At 38.4% G+C, this 18,142-nt stretch overlaps 1 protein-coding gene across 1 annotated transcript; it reads left to right on the top strand.

Moving 5' to 3' along the window:
* The first annotated feature begins 9,976 nt into the window (after positions 1-9,976).
* Positions 9,977-16,534, top strand: LOC146506638 (transmembrane protein 252-like). Its single transcript, XM_085181204.1, has 2 exons — positions 9,977-15,299; positions 15,472-16,534. The coding sequence occupies exons 1-2, from the start codon at positions 15,028-15,030 to the stop codon at positions 15,728-15,730; spliced, it is 531 nt and encodes a 176-aa protein (XP_085037330.1). The 5' UTR covers positions 9,977-15,027; the 3' UTR covers positions 15,731-16,534.
* The last annotated feature ends 1,608 nt before the right edge of the window (positions 16,535-18,142 follow it).

The raw sequence follows: 18,142 nt of genomic DNA, 5'->3' as shown, positions 1-18,142 counted from the left end.
GGAAAACGTTGGAAACGTTGGAAAACGTCAATGAACTTTTGAACTGAGAAAACCCATTGGGTCTTACCCAGATGGCATGTATAGAATTATTTCAAAGTTGACATGCTAATGTCGAGAAGTTACTTTAAATGCTAAAGAGGCACCAGGTTTGGGTAACATTTGATATGTTTAAGGCCCAAATAACCCTGGAAAAGATATTGTATAGCTATCCGTATAAAGCACTTTCATCACAACCGTCAATGCCATGTTAAATCCAGACTAATCGCAATGCTATTTAATTTTAATGAGGAAATCAGGTCTTACACCAGCAATTTAAGAATTTTTCATTCAGCTGTATAACATTTAGCTATTGTCATAATTTACACTTAAAAATGTCAGCTACTCAGTAGAATAGAATCTAGACGTACTCAATTATTTTTTAACGAGCACTCAATCTGAGTCAGCACGTGCATATAAAGAGTAGGTACTTACATAGTACTTCCAGTGTAATATTGCCTTATTTCTGATATAACCTGTAGGTGCCCATTATATTTAGAATATTAGAACATGTTATTTTTCATTTCCACTGAAATATAATGTTGTTCTGCTGTCCTGTCAATTATTTATAAACTCATTTGATGTCAAACACAGACTAGAAGTTCAGATAAATTTGATGAATTAGTAAAATGCAAGATTAATGACAAGCCCAGTTATGGGCTGATCAACACATGACTCTAATCGTCTTAACATAGATATTGTACAGTCTGAGCCTGGATTTTAGAGCACTGTGGTTCTTTTTACATCTAAGAAGGGTCAAGTACAACAGAAAGATCTTTGCCTTAAGCTATTACAGCAACTGTACAAGAGGTTTCTCATTTAGGTCTGACATTTTCAGGTTATTAAAGTGTTTTTAAGACAATAACAATGATCAAATAATGTCTCCAAATATTTTCATAGAGTTGGTGGCTTTTCTTCAAAAAATGCTTTATAAAGTTTAAATTACTAATGTTTTCAAGAAAGATATATTATTATTATTCATGTTGACTTTGGAGGATGTAAGTTCAATGTTCACTTTGCTTTTACCTCAATTTTGGTCTCCACCAAACTCTTCTCATCTGACTTTTTTTTTTTTTTTTTTGCTGTATTCTCTACTAACATCAAACTTTGTATGGCTGTTATTTGGTTTTGGAAAGGTAATGCACCATCTTCTAGAATTAAATATTTTAATATAATTCAATTTGCAACTGAATCCACAAAGTAAATTTAGCTGTATGAACTCTCACCTTTACATATTAATAAATTGCAGAGTGCAGTGAACTTTATTCTGTTTTCTTATCCCAGCAATGGTGGCTGCTGTAGGACAAACAACTCTTGCTTCTATTCGTCTGGAGTGAGGAGTCCAGTACGATTTGATGAGTCATTAGGGTTAATTTCTGACCAGTGAAAATGATACTGAGGAGAATTATTCAGGACAACCTGAACGTTTTGCTTTTGTTATTTGCTATTGTCAATTGGTGTTAGCCTCTGTTAGCTGTTGTTAGCCTGTTAGCCAGCACTAGTGAAACTTTCCTTGAAATGGGTCTGACATTGTTGGACTTGGATATTTCGCAAATAAACTCTAATACAATACAGTATGAGAAGGCCATCGGACTGTTTATCAGACTGTAGGACACTCAAGGTTAACATTAGATGGCATAAGTTAGCTTATAACCAGCTGTTGATGTTTAGCTAGCTCGTTGTCAGCAGTCTGAAGACTGGAGGGTTGCATGTCTAATCTGTTGATAATAAGTAACTGCAATGAGTACCATTAATAAATAAGCATGTTTATGCACATTGTCACGTATCACAGCTGTGACTTCAGGTCAGGAGATGAGGTGTGAGGTGAGGAGGAAGAGGATGGTATTTCTTTGGTGACGGCGCTCCCTTCTGAGATCATAAAACACAGGTCCGATCCTTTTTATCTGGAATCTGAAAAGTAAAGGTGCAAGTAAAACAACTCTTTTCTAACGTTTTTAATGATTTTAAATGTCTGAAATTAAGATGAATTAATTAAAATATTTACTGAAAGCGTACCACTTGAATTTTCAGGGAAAGATTGGATTTTGGTTGCAGAACCTTAGACTAATAATGTCTTTTTGTTGCCTGACCTTAACAACAGACTGCAGGGGAGATGTATATCTGTGATTCAGAATGTAGTTATGCCCCATTTTAACAAAACAATAAATTGAACAATGATTTAAAAAAAAAAAAAACATAAAAAAAACATCAGAACTGAAGGAAACACAGATTTGAATGAATACTGACTCAGTGTTTATTGCTGTGAGTGACCTCTACCACTTTTTCTGTACTTTTTTTGGATCTATTTTTCATATGAAATTATTGATTTCCACAGCTTTACAAATCAGATATTTGCTTGCTGTTTATATTTGTGAGAGAAATGTTGCAAGTCTTTACGAGAATGCAGATATTCCTGAGACAAAAAGAGTCAGTGAAAGATTAATGCGTTTTTTGTTTAGTTAAAGAAGTGAGACATAACAAATTAATGGGCATATATTTATATTTCCAGCTTCTTCTAAGTCCCTGTGGCTTGCAGTCTTTAGTTTTCTTTTAGGAACATTTTGTAGGTTAGCTAGGAACTGATCATAAATTTCAGCATAGTTTCACTGTATCTAAATATATTCCTGAATTTATTCATTTCTCTAATTTAACTTGTCTCCCCTGAGAGAGCCAGCGTTCAAGAGATCTCAGTTATCCACTTATTGCAACCTCACTGCACAAACACCAAAACAAACAGTTGGATGGGTACTGAAAGCGGATACCTTGTCTGTCTCCTCACATTGGAATTTTGTCACCAACACAGTTCTAATGGATGGCCAGAGAAAGGATGCCACCCACAGCACCATCTGGCTAATGCCCCGTCCTCGGCTTATGAATTACGCTAAATTGTGCCCAAGAGAGAGAAGCCACATGTTCATTATGAAAGCTGCAGGGGTATTAGAGATCCCCTGAGTCGCGCCAAACGAGCTGCATGTCACAGGATGGTGTGACACACAACATGGTGCCATGAAGGGGGGGGGGGGGGGGGGGGGGGGGGGGACACAACCTTCTCCGGATTTAATAGGATGCATTCATCAGGCAACCTTGACTGGACTCTGACAGGGTTCGTTTTCTTTTGTTTCAACAATGATTCACTGTTCAGTCACAGCTGAATACATACAGTATGGCCAGGTTGTTTGGGAAGTACACTGATGGATACGACTACCAGCACCTGGGAACACCTGCGCCTGATGTGACAAGCTAGTATCATGAAATGGCGAATGAATAACAAGCCAGTTTTTCCACATTATTGGTAGCATTTTGGGTTTTGACATGTCATTTGTAGTCCCAGCTGACTGTATTCATTCAGCTCTGTGCAAAGAAAACAACAAAAGCCTGGATACTATCACTTGAATTAACCAATCATTTAACCTTAATGTTTCCATGATTTGTAGTCATTCTAAAGGTATTAAAAGATGCTCACAAGCCCACAATGCAAAAGTCTGCTTGGGCTACTTTAAGTACAGCTAATGGACCAGCCAATGAAAAGTGTCCCAGCCTTCTACTAGAAATATAGCACAGATATTTATTCCTATCTCTGTTTGGCTATATTTGGCATAGAAAGAGGTTAAGTGCAGGTGAGGATCAGGGTTTGGGACTTTGTTGTCATTGTTAGGACAACAAACATGCAAAAAGGCCACGGTCAAAGTAATGTGGACTATCAGCTTGAAAAGGAAATGAACATTGGCTTTTGATGTTAAGGTCCTGTGTTTTATCCACTCACCCATCCACACCACAGTCTTCTATGTAGACCGTATGGTTTTACAATACCATTCTTTTTAATCATAAGTACTATGGCTACTTTAGGGCAGCGGTCCCCAACCCCCGGGCCTCGGACCGGTACCGGTCTGTGAGTCGTTTGGTACCGGGCCGCGAGAGTTGAGGCTCAGGTGTGAAATGTATAGTTTTCAGGGTTTTTATCGGTTTTCAGCGTGATTTTGTTATCGTTTTTATCGTTAACTCGGTTTTCCTGGGTCTTTTCACGTGTGTTATGAATAAATCTTCTTTTTTTTCAGTACTGGTATTAGTTTTATTTTGTTGTATTTATCCGCAACACCTTAAAGGCCGGTCCGTGAAAATATTGTCGGGCATAAACCGGTCCGTTGCGCAAAAAAGGTTGGGGACCGCTGCTTTAGGGCACTGTTACAGTGAAGTGTAGCCTTACCACTCGTTGTAATGAGAGGCTTGATCAAAAAACCATTTGGTTTTGTTTTTTTTTTATGAAATAAAAGTCTCCATTTGAAACGTGGTAGCCATTTTGAAGGAAAATGCCTGCACCAGCAGCCACTATTAGGTGTCTTTATCTGTGTCTAGACCATCATGAGACCAGGCTTACAGCATCTGTCAGTCCCTGCAAAAACTCCCTGGGTACCATAAAAGACCGGGCCCCCTCGCTAAAAGAACTGAGGCTAGAGAACCCAGTGGGGACCCATCGGACGGTATGGAGAGAAATAAAATTATCTGCTGTGGGGTTTTTTCTCCTTCTTTCATTCCGCCACGGTGTATGCCATGCATTGCCATGAAGGCAGATGGGGGAGGTGGAGGTGGAAATAAAACATGCATGAGTCGCCTGCAGCCCAGGAAAATAATTACTGTCATTTAGCAGACATGTAGAGGAGAGCAGCGCAGCCCAGTCTGCCCACAATATACCACCACACTCCCTGCATACCGATGAACTGGAGGCAAAACAGAGAGGGGTAGGGATGCACTGGCTGGGAGAGGGTTAGGAGACTGTAATAGATGCTATGGCGTACTTTTGGGGATGTTTTCATAAGTCGCTCATAGACGACAGAATCCTCACAAACTGTTGCAATCAATCGAAAATTAAAAAGAAAGAGACTTTCTTTTTTCTTTCTCTGCGCTCACAGGAGCTCCAACATTGCTCGACACATTATTGAGCACTGTTCTGTCTCCAGTAGTCCCGAATGACACAAGAAGTACAATATATTTCTCTAAAGATCAGAGGAAAAGATTTGACCTCCGTGTCTTGGCTGAGGCTAAATCAAGCAGTCCTTCTCTCTCATTTAGCCTGTCACTCATCTCTTTTTCCCCCTCCTCTATTTTCTCCACATCTGTCTATCTCCTTCCTGTCTTTTCCTCCTTCCCTTCCACTTGCCTGGAGTCAGACCACAGCACAAATTTATAGGAGGTGGAGGGATGCCAGTGGAGGTCAAATGCGTGAGCAGCTTCCCGTCTGCCTCCCCTATCATTCTTTATGGCTGATCTATCGTGGCGGAGCCTTCATTACCCTGAATTATACGCTACGATTATTACCTCTCCCCCCGGCCTGTGCAGGATGGCCCTGGCCTTATCATCTTCTTGGCTTACCCAGGAGGAACGTAATATAGGGAACCCTGGATATATAGCGCAACATCTGCCTCCAACATGACTGCACTGCGAATCTTTGAACTTTAGATCTCTACATTCACAGTATGTGATGTATGTGGTGTGCGACTGGGCTCACTGGTTTATTTGTGGGGAGCTATAATGGACTGCAGAGACACATCGCCTGCTGCGGGTGTGGGATGCCATGCTGTATATATTCTGTAGGTTTAATTACTGATCACCACATAACTTTAAATAAGAGGATATTCCTTCTGATGCTAAACTGGAAACCCACCCCCTGTTGTTCCGAGTCCTTTGACTGACTTAGACCGCATGCTCTTCAAAAGATACACAGCACCTCAATTGTAACTATCTGCAATGTAGTATTTGGGCGTGCAGCCTGCATTTTGTAGAGCATTTTCCCAAGAAGCAGCAGCTTCCACATACTTATTTTCCTTCCATCTGGTTTTGATATTTAGGGGAAAATGCAGCAATGACCCAACTGCAAAGAAATCACGTTACTAAACTAAATGCTCACTCTCATTGAGTTTGCAAATGACAAAATCCTGGAATTTCGCACTGTATAAAACACTTAGTTTGGACTCCTGTTGATATTGTTCCTCTCCTCACCAACAGTGTCACTGCAGATGTTTAGTACCACAACTTAGTTGCCAGTGTGAAGCTCGATAATCTGAGAAATCAGCAGGGTGTTCAGATAGCAGCAGTCTTGATATACTCTACTTTTTCACAAGTCATTTTCGAGTGGGCGCGCTGAGAGAACCTGTGCTGAATCTTGGTGTAAATATCAGTGCAGGCACAGAGGGGGGTAACAGACAAGGACTGGATGACACATACACTGCAGCACACTTCATCATCTAGGCTGCAAATCAGAAGTATTTCTCAGGGGTTTTGCAAAAGTTTTGCCTTACAGATATCTTTCTGTAATATCATAGACAGAGAAACAAATTCTTCTGCTCTAGTGAAACCTCTGTGGATGCAAATGCACACCAGGCGGAGCCAGAAGTAGAGTTACAAGCCCAATTCTGAAAATGTTGAGATGCTGGGTAAAATATAGATAAAAATAGAACCCAGTGATTTGCAAATGTCATAAACTCTTATTTAGAACACTGAAAACATCAAGTGTTTAATCTGGGAGATTTTCATGAAAAATATTAGCTCATTTTAAGTGTGATGGCAGCAACTCATTATAGAAAAGGTAGAACCAGACTGGAAAAGTAAGTTGTACTAAAATTAAGCAGGTATAATAAGAGCAAGAGTTTCTCAGAAGTAAAGATGGTTCAGAGGTTCACCAATCAGCAAAAAATGGTGTAACACCTTCTACAAATTGCAAAGAGTTTGAATATCTCATCATCTACAGTAAATAAAAGATTCAGAGAATTTGGAGAAATCTCTGCGTGACCTCAGCCTTGCATATTTTAGCAAGACAAAGCTGTAATATTAATGCTGCATCTAGTTTAATAGAATGGCTTTTTGGTAGAAGAATCCAGGTGTTGAACTAGAGTGCCTACAGACCAGAACTAACCAAGAAATCGCAGGACTATATTAGACAAACATGAGGCATTCCAGCTGCCTCCTCAGTTCCCAGATGTTTACAGACTATTGTGAAAAGTTGAGGAAATGCCAAACAGTGGTAAACATGGCCCTCTTTTCAGATTTTACACAGCATCCCAACTTTTTCTGAATTGTGTTATCCAGCTGGAAATGTGTCATTTGGCTTGAAGCTGCAGACATAATCAGATCTGTATTAGCATTACACATCAAAGTCACAAACAATCTTGTGTTTCAACCATAAGGTTCTTTCCATTTATGAGAATAAATTGAGAACTGCAAGAGAAAGCCCCCAAATGGCCATAAATTTGAATGAACAATATTGTATTGGTTCATCTGAACCAGGTTTCTAATTTTGCCAGATGTTGTGGGTCGAGTTTATAAGGTTAATGTATGTCATATAAATATCCATCATATCTGAAAGGCAGCAAACTATAAAAAGAGTAAAAAAAAATCCTAAAAAAACCCAAAAAACAGGAGGATGAAAATATTTGCTTTTTCTTCGAACTTAACTGTGTATCTAAAGTGTACTTTCTCTGTACCAGAACCATCCAAGACCTATTAAAAGCAAACTGATTCACACACCATGGAGCTGGACAGATTGGTTTGGTGGATCTTTGTACTGGTAGTCTAATAAATCAAAGACCAGCACTGGTTGTGGTCCTCTGCTGCTGTATCTCATCTCCTTCAAGGTTTGATGAGTTTTACATTCAGAGATGCTCTTCTGCATACTTTGGTTTTAACGAGTGGTTGAGTTACTGTTGCCTTCTTGTCAGTTGTCAGATTTTTCTCGATAAACCTTAGAGATGGCTTTGTGGGAAAATCCAACTCACTTGGATCACCTCTCTTCCTCTACCATCCTCAGGTCGTCTTGACTGTGTCTGCATGGCTAACTTGCTGCCCTGTGACTGGCTATTTTTCTTAATGAGCAGCTGTACAGGTCTACCTAATAAAGTGTCAGCTGCTTGCATGTGAAAATGCATTATTTGCTCATCTTGGAAAACAAAATCTTAAAACTAAAGGATAATTTTTTTTGTAAGAGATTACTGAACCAGTGTTAAAGATTTTAATAGGAACCGCAGGGATCAGTAGAACAGAGGAGTCGGAGAAGCCAGAAAGTACAGAGAGTTGGACATTGCTGGCTTCAGTCTTTTTGGAAAACTTGTTGACAGCAAGAAATAATAACACCAGACCTGATCTTTGAAGGGGTCCTCCAGCAAATACTGCTATAAAGTTTTGTAATCTCACCAGAGACAGATAATAAAACAGAATGGTCAAAATCAATACGGCAGAGATGAAGATCTCCAAACTTTTAGTCAGTAGTATGAGTCATGCTTCAAAACAGCTGGCCCAGCAATTCCCATCGTGCAACTCAGTAACATGTTTCATCAGGCCCTTCCTGTCTACAGTGTATATCTTTGAGCCTCCACACCTCAAGCTTCTAAAGCATACATCAAGACATAATCTTTCAGACCTTAGAAACTCTTTACCGAGCAGCTGTTTTCTGTGGCTGAGAAGCACCACCCAAACCAAGTGAACTGACAAACATGTATGAAATCCAAGCCTGCTGCCAAATAAGAGCGTCTTTATTGGACTCATCTGCAAGACTGGATTACATTCAGGGACCAAATGTTTTTGCCAGTAAGACGTAAATGTACACATTTTGAAATTTATGTGAAAGGATTTGGTTACAGCAAAAAAGAAATAGTAATTAAAGGCCTGCAATCTGATGCACACAGTCTCATGGATAAAGGTCTTGACATTCACATCACATTTTTTTGTTTTATAAATAGGATACATTGCAATAATATAATCTTTAGGAGACTGTACTGGGATTGGAAAAGTGGCCCATAAAATAAAATACAGATACCTGAAAACTGATATAGTTACACTACAAACGTAGAGTTTTTTGTTTTTGTGTGAATGGCATTTATTGTATTGCACTACTTTCTCGTAGCTTACAAGGCAGAAAGCCAGCACGTACAAAGCCATCAGCTCCACCGATGGGCACAATTACAGAACTTGTTGTGTTATATCATGTCCTAAGTGTAAGTACAGACTCAACAGGGGGTAGTAGACAAGATCTGGATGCCACACACACACATATACAGAAACACACACTTCTCACCTCCCAGCATGCTGCTATATCGGGCAGTCAGGCAGGGAGTCAGGGAGCAGTAACAGGGCTATTAGGACTCTCAGGGACCCTATCGATCTCCTCATTGATCCCCTCCTGCCTTGGCTGGTTCAGACTACTGTGCGGGTTTATACAGTTACTCCAGGAAAGAGCAGTGAAACACTACAGGTTAAGAGCACAATGTAACAGCTGAGGACCGACATTAAAAGAGAAGCAAAAGAATCACTTAAAAAGCTTCAAACCTTCCTCTCCTCCCTTCCTACCTTTTTTACTTCCCCCTTTTTCCCCCACTTTTTGTCCTATTTTCTTAAGAAAAAGCTTTTAGCTCACTTTTTCCTTTCGTGCATCGTCTACAGGATAAAATGACATCATCCCTAAAGAGTGAAGTGCATGGTTTCACAGTGTAAAGACGTTAACTTTGCGCTGAGATTTATAATCTGTGACAAAATAGCAAAGAAACTTAGCCACAATCCCCAGTGTGATAGAGCATCAACATGGTTATTGAAACCAGGCAGGCTGGAGCCTTCATCCTGCTTCAAGCTGGGTCATATTAAAGTTACATATGTGACTAAAGGAATAAGACATACATTTGCTCCACATGATGAACCCATAAGATTTGTTTTTGTAGATGAAAGGGATTTTTTTAATGTATTTATTTCAAACCTTTCTTCATCCTGAGATTACCAAGCAGAGCTGCGGGGCTTTCACTCTGTAGCCACAGGCTCTGGTAATAGAGAATAATACAGCAGTGCCCCCAGTGGGCTTGTTGTGGTACTGGTCTACAACAAACTGTCAATCTCGTACACACCTTTTTTTGTGTATGCATAAACTACCCTCTTGTATTTCAAGAGGGTCATCAAAACAGTCTTATTATTGATAATAACATTATTGATTGAGCGAATAACTGTATAAAAAGCGCAGTTGTGTACTGCTGAGTGTGCAGCGTGACCCTGATTAATGACGGGATGGCAGGTCCTCATCAGAGTCCATCTGATTAATAACCGGCCCTTCAGTCCTTCCCTCACAACTAATGGCTCTCTGTCTCGCTGTCTATTATTATCACTCAATAATGAGATCTAAAAGAAGGTGTGTGTGCTTGTGTGTGTGTGTGTGTGTGTCTGTGTGTGTGAGAGAGATGTTTATCAGATATTTGCATATCTAAAATCTCTTGATGTGATGAAATGTAACTATATTTATTTACTCTGTATTTGACAAACTTTACTACTCAGTTCAGTTCTTCGTTATACCACCACTCTGCTAAAATGAGAAACATGCAGTACATTTAACTGCATCAGAGTGCAGAAAAAGAGAAAAGAGAGCACTGAAGGAAAATATCAACAGTGGGAATTCTAGTATGTGACCAAAAAGGTGAGGAGGGAAGAAACAGAAAAAACAGAGGCTTCAGTATAGGGTTGGAAAGGATCACTGAATTTCCTGATAAGTATGAAAATGATATAAGTTAGTTCCTTTGACCTTTGAAGTCATCAGATCAAAACCTGCCTGCACACTTACCACTGATAATCACATCAGTGTCCGTCCTCTCCACCTATACTCCTGCTGCATCAAAAAGATGATCTTTTTGATGCAGCTCCACAAATGACTACTAAAGCTCTTCTGAATAAATTTTGTTTCAGGATTAACCTTCATTCAGTTACTGATCTGAAAGTATATTATAAATGATAAGTACTGTAGGCTTTCTATAAATGTGGGTGAACTGAATGTTTACAGTCATGTGAGAGAGATAGCTGCGTATACGACTGTAAGTTAATGGTACAGGGATCAATGATAACTGAATGTGTGAAAAGCTACTGTAGTTACCATGGAACCACCATAATATGACAACAGATAATATCAGCTGATCAGTTAATGATATAGGGGCCCTCGCAACAAAACAGCTGTTATGCTGTGTTGGTGTTATTGTGCTGTGAAAAAGTATTTGCCCCCTGCCTGATTTTTTTAGTTTTAAATAAATACAAAATGCAGCTTTTAAATGGTGATCTATTTTATTAAGGGGAAGACTTTTAGAAAAATGTATTGTGGACCGACGAGACAAAAGCTTAACTTTTTGGAAGGTTTGAGTCCCGTTACATCTAACGTTAAACTAAAACAACGTCATGCCAACAGTAGAAAACATGGTGGGGGTAGTGTGACGGACTGAGGCTGCTTTGCTGCTTGAGGATGACTTTCTATAGTTGATGGAACCATGAATTCTGCTCCCTACCAGAAAATCCAGAAAGACCAATGGACAATGATCTGAAATCCAGATCGGACATTCATGCTTGAAAACCCTCCAATGTGGCTGAATTAAAACAATTCTGCAAAGAAGAGTGGGCCAAAAATCCTCCACAGTGACCTGAAAGACTCCTTGCCAGTTATCACCAGTGTTGGGGAGAAACAGAATACATGTACCGCCGTTACGTATTTAAAATACAAAATATGAGTAACTGTATTCCGTTACAGTTACCGTTTAAAAAGGTGGTATTTTAAATACAGTTACTTTGTTGAAATAAATGGATTACACAGCGGTACTTTCATGTTTCATATTGTGGCGGGTCAGGACTGTTTGGGTTTTGTTTGACAGCTATGTTCTGTTGTTCCAGGCGGCAGCGTTACGGTTGCCATGGTTACAGGGTGACGCTCTCTCTCTGCGTGTTTCCTGGGTGAGAGAGGCCTTTTTGTTGTTGTTGTGCTAAGCTAATAAGCAGAATGCTACAGGCATAGCTCTAAAGAATGTAGCCTCATAGACAGTGTAGTCCGTGCTGCAGGGAGAATGGGCTGCCATACACGTTATGTGTCTGTGAGCGAGGGAGGGAGAAAAAGGAAAAGTACGAGCTGTCATGAGCAAAAACGGGAGCTGGAAGCATGTAAATATAATAATAATCACTGCAGCCAAGAAGAGTGCCTGATGAGCCCAGTTGTAAGTAAGCTATTAAGACTCGACTGTACACCGTGTTCGTGTTTTCCTCCAAAAACAATAAGTTCTGTTGGAGCAGCCTTTCAACGCCTCTCTCTGTCTCTCGCTAGCAAAGTTGACCCAGACAACAAAGTAAAGCTAGTTTTCGGCTACGAGCCTGACGTATTAGCCAGAGGTCCCTTTACTACGGTTCGGAGCCGCGGACCTTCAGTAACAGTAATAAATCACAGCAATAGTACATTCATGTAGTTGTAAACAGCATGATAATATATTAAGTAATCAAAAGTATTCAGAATACGTTACTCTCATTGAGTAACGTAACGGAATACGTTACAGAATACATTTTGGGGCATGCATTCTGTATTCTGTAATGGAATACATTTTAAAAGTAACCTTCCCAACACTGGTTATCACAAACACTTGATTGCAGTTCTTGCTGTCATGGTTAGCATGATCAGTTTTCCCATGGTGGTGAGCATTGTTTTTTCCGTAATAAATGAAATCATCATTTAAAAACTGTGTAAAGTATTTACTTGGGTTATTTTTTCTAAATGTGAGGAATAGGGGAAAAACTAACTAGGAAATCAGAAAGAGAGCGACTACCTTTTCATGTCACTGTACACACACAGAAGAAGAAAGTTGGAGGTACACTGAGATATTATTTCTCACCTACAGTCAAGCTGTTGTAATGGCACAGACACTGAAATCCCCATGGGCAATGGTGCATTCCCAGATGAAAATTACACACAGCAGCACTTGTTCCTGATTATTTCCTGGCTGTCTGCTATGTACAGGCGGAAAATTGCGTGCCATTTATTTCTTGCAGGTCAGCCTATTCATACTATCAGTCATGCCAATTTGTAACAATAGTGTTAAACAGTGTTTTTTTTTTTTTTTAGTCATCATCTCCAAATTCACCCAAAGTGGTCAGAGTAAAGTTTCTGTGCTGCTAAAAATACCTCGGTTTGAAATCTCACAGGGCGCCGGGCCCTGTGTCAGGATTCTGAATTCCTGTTACTGATTCATAGGAGTCACTGTGAATGCTAATCACTTGATAATTCCAGCATACTAACAAGCTGATACATGACACGATCTCACATACAAACAAGTTGTTGCAAAAACATGGCTGTGGTGCAAGCTCTAGATACACATTAAACTGAGGGAGTTAACGCCACACTGATAAGACTCTCTGATAAGGTCCATAAAACCATTACACTCTGAAAGTGTAAATAAGAGATCTGATGACTGCTGCATTAATAAGAATTAGAAGGGGTGTGGACAGCTCTCATTCATAATATCTTTCAAGTGTAGCTCATATGCCATTTATAAATAGGTGACTTATGATGATGATGACAAATAAACAAGGGCATGGTGCAATGCTCAGGGACAAACAGAAAGGAGAGGCAGCCGTGAATGTCACATAACAAAACATGAAACTCTCTTTACCTCTTACCTCTGAAGGTTTTGCACAATTAAAACATGCAAAGCTGCTGTGGATGTAAGCATTTGCAAAAATTTGAACAGATTTTTGTTTTCAGAGAAAGAAGCCTTTACGTCAGTAGAAACTGTAAAGATAGACAGAGTTTGTTATTTCTCTTTATGTAACAGAATGTGAATTAATACTTTCATTTTCTTATAATAGGCTTAAACATTATAGGATGTTGTCAGCAACAAGGCCAAAGTACACGCAGAGAATTCAAGGATAAGATCTATCCAGTAGCAGATTTAAGAGGAACGAGAGGAAAAACATAAAAGATGAATACGTATAGAGTGACATGAAACACCCACGGACGCATGAGTGACAAATATTTAGTATGTGAATCAGTTCTCCAGTTAAGCAAAACAGGTCTGGAGGTTTATTGGAAAATTACCTTTTTTATTTTTATGTGTGTGTAAAACAAATTAGTTTCGCGCAATGGAGTCGGTTTTATAACTACCTTTATTTTTATTAAAAGACAGCTTTTTTTCCTTCAGTTTCATTCCACTGTTACAATTGTTCAAAACAGTAAAACAAAAAAGAACACTTAAACTACTGGCCTGTATCCAGTATTTTTGGTTCCAATATTGATAGGTTAAATAGTAATTTTTTAAAAACAAAAAACTATATTTACTAAGCCAAAACATTTAAAGTTAAGCAGTATTTGTGTTTCAGGCATTTTAAATAATGTCCTTGATACTATACTTGCAGGGTATAAACTTAAGAATGGTACTTAAAACTGCCACTGCACTTAGAAAGGCAGAATATATGAAGGAGTACTGTACTTTTTTGTGTGTATTTTTACTTGCAGACTATGTAAAGGGATCAGGAAATAACTGCTATATCCACTACCTCTTAGTTAGTCAATAATTATGTGATAATTATGAAGAATTAACTTGTATTTATATATCATATTTTATAGAATGTTTGCTAAGTCTGCACATGCATTATGTTCTAGTGAAAATCAGTGGTTTACAACCTTTTTAAGCTTATAAAGCCTTAAAATGTTTCAGAAACAGGGTTGTTGTTGTCTTTGTCTTCCTTTTATTTTGTGATATTTTGCTTTTCTTTTTCTTTTTTGTTTATACCATTACACATCTTGGTAACTCGGATTTTTACATAATAGGTAACCACTGAGTCTTCATCTTCTCCTCCAATCAAGCCTGTCTACATGCGCTGCTGATATCTGTCTAATAAGCTTCGGTTATTGTCTTTTCAGAGCTCAGCCAAAAGACGATCCTCTGGCTGTGTGTCTGCCTTGCAGTATCGCTCTAATTCTTCTGACCTTAGAATAATACTGTGTTAATATACAACCGAGAGGAGGGCAGGCCCTTCCCCGTATGTCTGAAGAGGCAGGGCAGCTTTAGCAGGCTGCTACAGTTCAGTACTCAAACGTAGTCAGGATTTTTCTACTACTGGCAAGGCTACACTCATGTCATCCTGAAAGGTACCAAAGAGATACTTCATTGCTACTTGTGAAAGAGTGTCTTTCAACCACAGGACAGAATAGACAAAGAGGACTGCAGTAAAATGCAACAAGTGACCATGAATGTGAAGAAGCAGTTGTTGTCCTTATTCTGTTTTCTTCTGCCTTCTGTGGGACTTATGTTGATGTGTACTGGGATCTACCTGGTGTCCCAGGCGAACGTGCATGAGAACGCTCTGAAGGTCATTTTTCTGTATATCATGACTGGCTGTGGCCCCCTGGCTATGGTCATTGGGGTCTGCTGGGGCCTCTGCTCAGGCATTAACACCGAGAGAATTGGACGTGAGCGACACATCCAGGTCTTCACTATTGAAAGGTAAATCTGTGTTTTTGTAAGGAGTGTGCATTCAATGCAAAAAACAAATATATTAAATATCTCAATTCTTAGTTTGTTATATATATATATATATATATATATATATATATATATATATATATATATATATATATATGAAAACAATACACCAAATATCTATTTTCCCTTACAGACTGAGCTCTTTTCCGCCTTCATATGAAGATTCCCAAGAAAGTCAAGTCTGCCCTGATGCGTCTCCTGAGTTTATGGTAATAGTCGATAGCACAGACATGCTGATGAGCCTGGCTCCTCCGTTGTACAGCCAGGACAGCCCAGAGGCCCCAGACTGCAGGTTTAGCTGGGAGCAACCTCCACCATACAGTGAAGTTGAAAGTATTCAGCAGGGACATATGGATGCAGAGGAGCTGAGGGAGCGCTTGTCTGGACACTGAGGGAAGAACAGTTTTTGCCTGACTGGCTGAGAGAAAAAAAGGAATACAGATTGTAGAAGTGGATGACTTCCACACCAAGCTGAGTGAGAAAGTTCCAGAACAACTGGAAATGTTTTTATGTCACTGGATCGCTCAAGTGCCAAAAGACGGACAGCAGAGATGTGCTGACATCATCTTTCTGCCATGAATCTACAACCTAGTGTCTGTCATCCGTCGGCCTATTGCAAACAGAATAACATTCAGTTATCAATTACCTCTGAATCTCAGTCCACCATAATTTATATGAATATTTGCTGTTTGCTAATCAGAAGTTCTTATTTAACCTTTATTCAGCTGGGCTATTCACAGAAATTCTGAAAACCTTTTTTCAGTTAACAGTATCGGAACGTGTAGATGAAACACTGAACAACATGGCTACTTTTACACTACAAAATTTTTGCATTTCATATGAATTTCTTATTAGACGCATTAATTTAAAGTCTTTACAAAGTCTTTCATCCACTTTTTGCTGTCTTTTTAAAAAAAAAAAATGGATGCAGAGATGGACAGAAAATGGAGAGTGCATTGATGAGTGGTTTTTAATTTGCAGTCTTTAACAAATATACTATGCCATCACCCAATGTAAGGTTTATGCCACAGCTTCCTTAATAAATAGCGTTTGTAATTACCCAGACCATTTTTTATGTTTCTGCAAGTTAATCTACCAGTGTGTACACGCACTTTAATCAAAGTTGTATTTTTAATTTTGAAATTAATTTTTGCTGTTATCAATAAATTGTAAAATTTGCTCTTTTACAAATATAATTTCATATTAAAGAACTTTTTTTTTTTTTAAATTAAGATGCCAAATTACTGTTTTTTTTCTTGCATTTCTGAATAAAAAAATATTTTTGGACTTGTCCAGCGTGCCAGCTCAAAGTTGGAGACCTGCCTAATAAATAAAACTATCATTTTTAGTTTTAAACAAGTTTTTTGAAATATTTTTGTTTATATGACAGGTGACCTAACAAATTATTATTTAGCACTGTAAATTATTGTCTGATCTTTTGAGTACATTAATGTGACTTGTAACTATGTAACTAGTGTGACCTAACTATATAGTGTGACTGAAAATACTGTCTGACTGTTACATGTTTTCTGCCTTTGCTGAATGTGCACATGCTTTCTGTGTATGACACTGTAAGATGTCCTAATAAAGTATTTCAACACATGAAGACTACACCTGACGGCGCACTTCATCACAATAAAAAGGCCGGTCGAGCACAAACAGCAGCATTGCAGCTTTTTATACACAATATAAAGAGGAAAAGAGTGGTTGCAACCATTTTTTTAAATTACACTATTGGTGGTATTTTTTGATGGTATTTTTTTTTTCCTAATCATGCTTTTGGCTATAATATGCTAAAGCTTAAACAATTTTAACTAAATTGTGTTTTTAGCAACTTGTCTAAAGTTGATAAAGTGCCCCCTATCCCCGTCCATCTTAAGAAATAACACCTGATGCTATAAAACTGTTGTATGGAGCAATAACCTGCTATGGCTGGCTGGTAATGTCTGGCTGGCTGAGTGAACACATCCTTACGGATATCCACTGGCATATCCTCAACTGATAAAGACAGCAATCAGGCTGTTTATGAGTTCTGCGTGTCTCATTCAGGCCATATAAAGATCAGCCTTCTTCATTTTTTTGTCTCAACACAACAACTTCAACACACTTTATCCTCGAATAACGAAAGGGCATTCATACACCACCTGATATATGGTGTCAGCGCAACAAAACACTTAAGGGCAACATATTTCACTAAGTCTGTTTTTTTCTTTTTGTCCTTAGAGCCATTTGACTAAATGAAAAGGAAAAGAATTACACACAAATATTTTATTTGGATTAAAAAAAAAGAAATAATGAATTGAAACATGATCATACAACATTTTCAAATCCTAAATTAAAGAATAAAAGCTAAAACTGTTGAGAGCACATTTTTCTTTTTAACTTATGTAGGTTTGAAATATGATTGTGACTACTTATCAAGTATTCATAGAAGAAATATGTTTTAATTTTATGGCTTTAATAAAGTTAACACATATTTATACCATTGTATACCATTAAACTGTATGTATTATGGTGCAGTACTAGCCTCGGTTTAGGCAAATATGATGCAAATTTCAACTCATACATGCAAATTAATATTTAATTTTGCTTTAAAGTTTAAACAGAAGGTTAACTAAACACAAAAATGTGAATTTTCTGGCAATTACTTTTAGTGTTCAGATTTTTAAAAGGTCAAATAGTTGAAAACATGCTGTGATAGGTTCGGGCAATCTGAAATGTGAGTTTGCACACTCATAATCTGTTCGCTGTCTACCTTTTTTTTATTATTTATCCACAACAATAATTACGCCTGCCAGTTTTAT

Source organism: Neolamprologus multifasciatus, chromosome 12 (genome assembly GCF_963576455.1).
Source record: "Neolamprologus multifasciatus chromosome 12, fNeoMul1.2, whole genome shotgun sequence".
Classification (NCBI taxonomy): domain Eukaryota; kingdom Metazoa; phylum Chordata; class Actinopteri; order Cichliformes; family Cichlidae; genus Neolamprologus; species Neolamprologus multifasciatus.
This window is presented reverse-complemented; position numbering and strand designations above follow the sequence as displayed.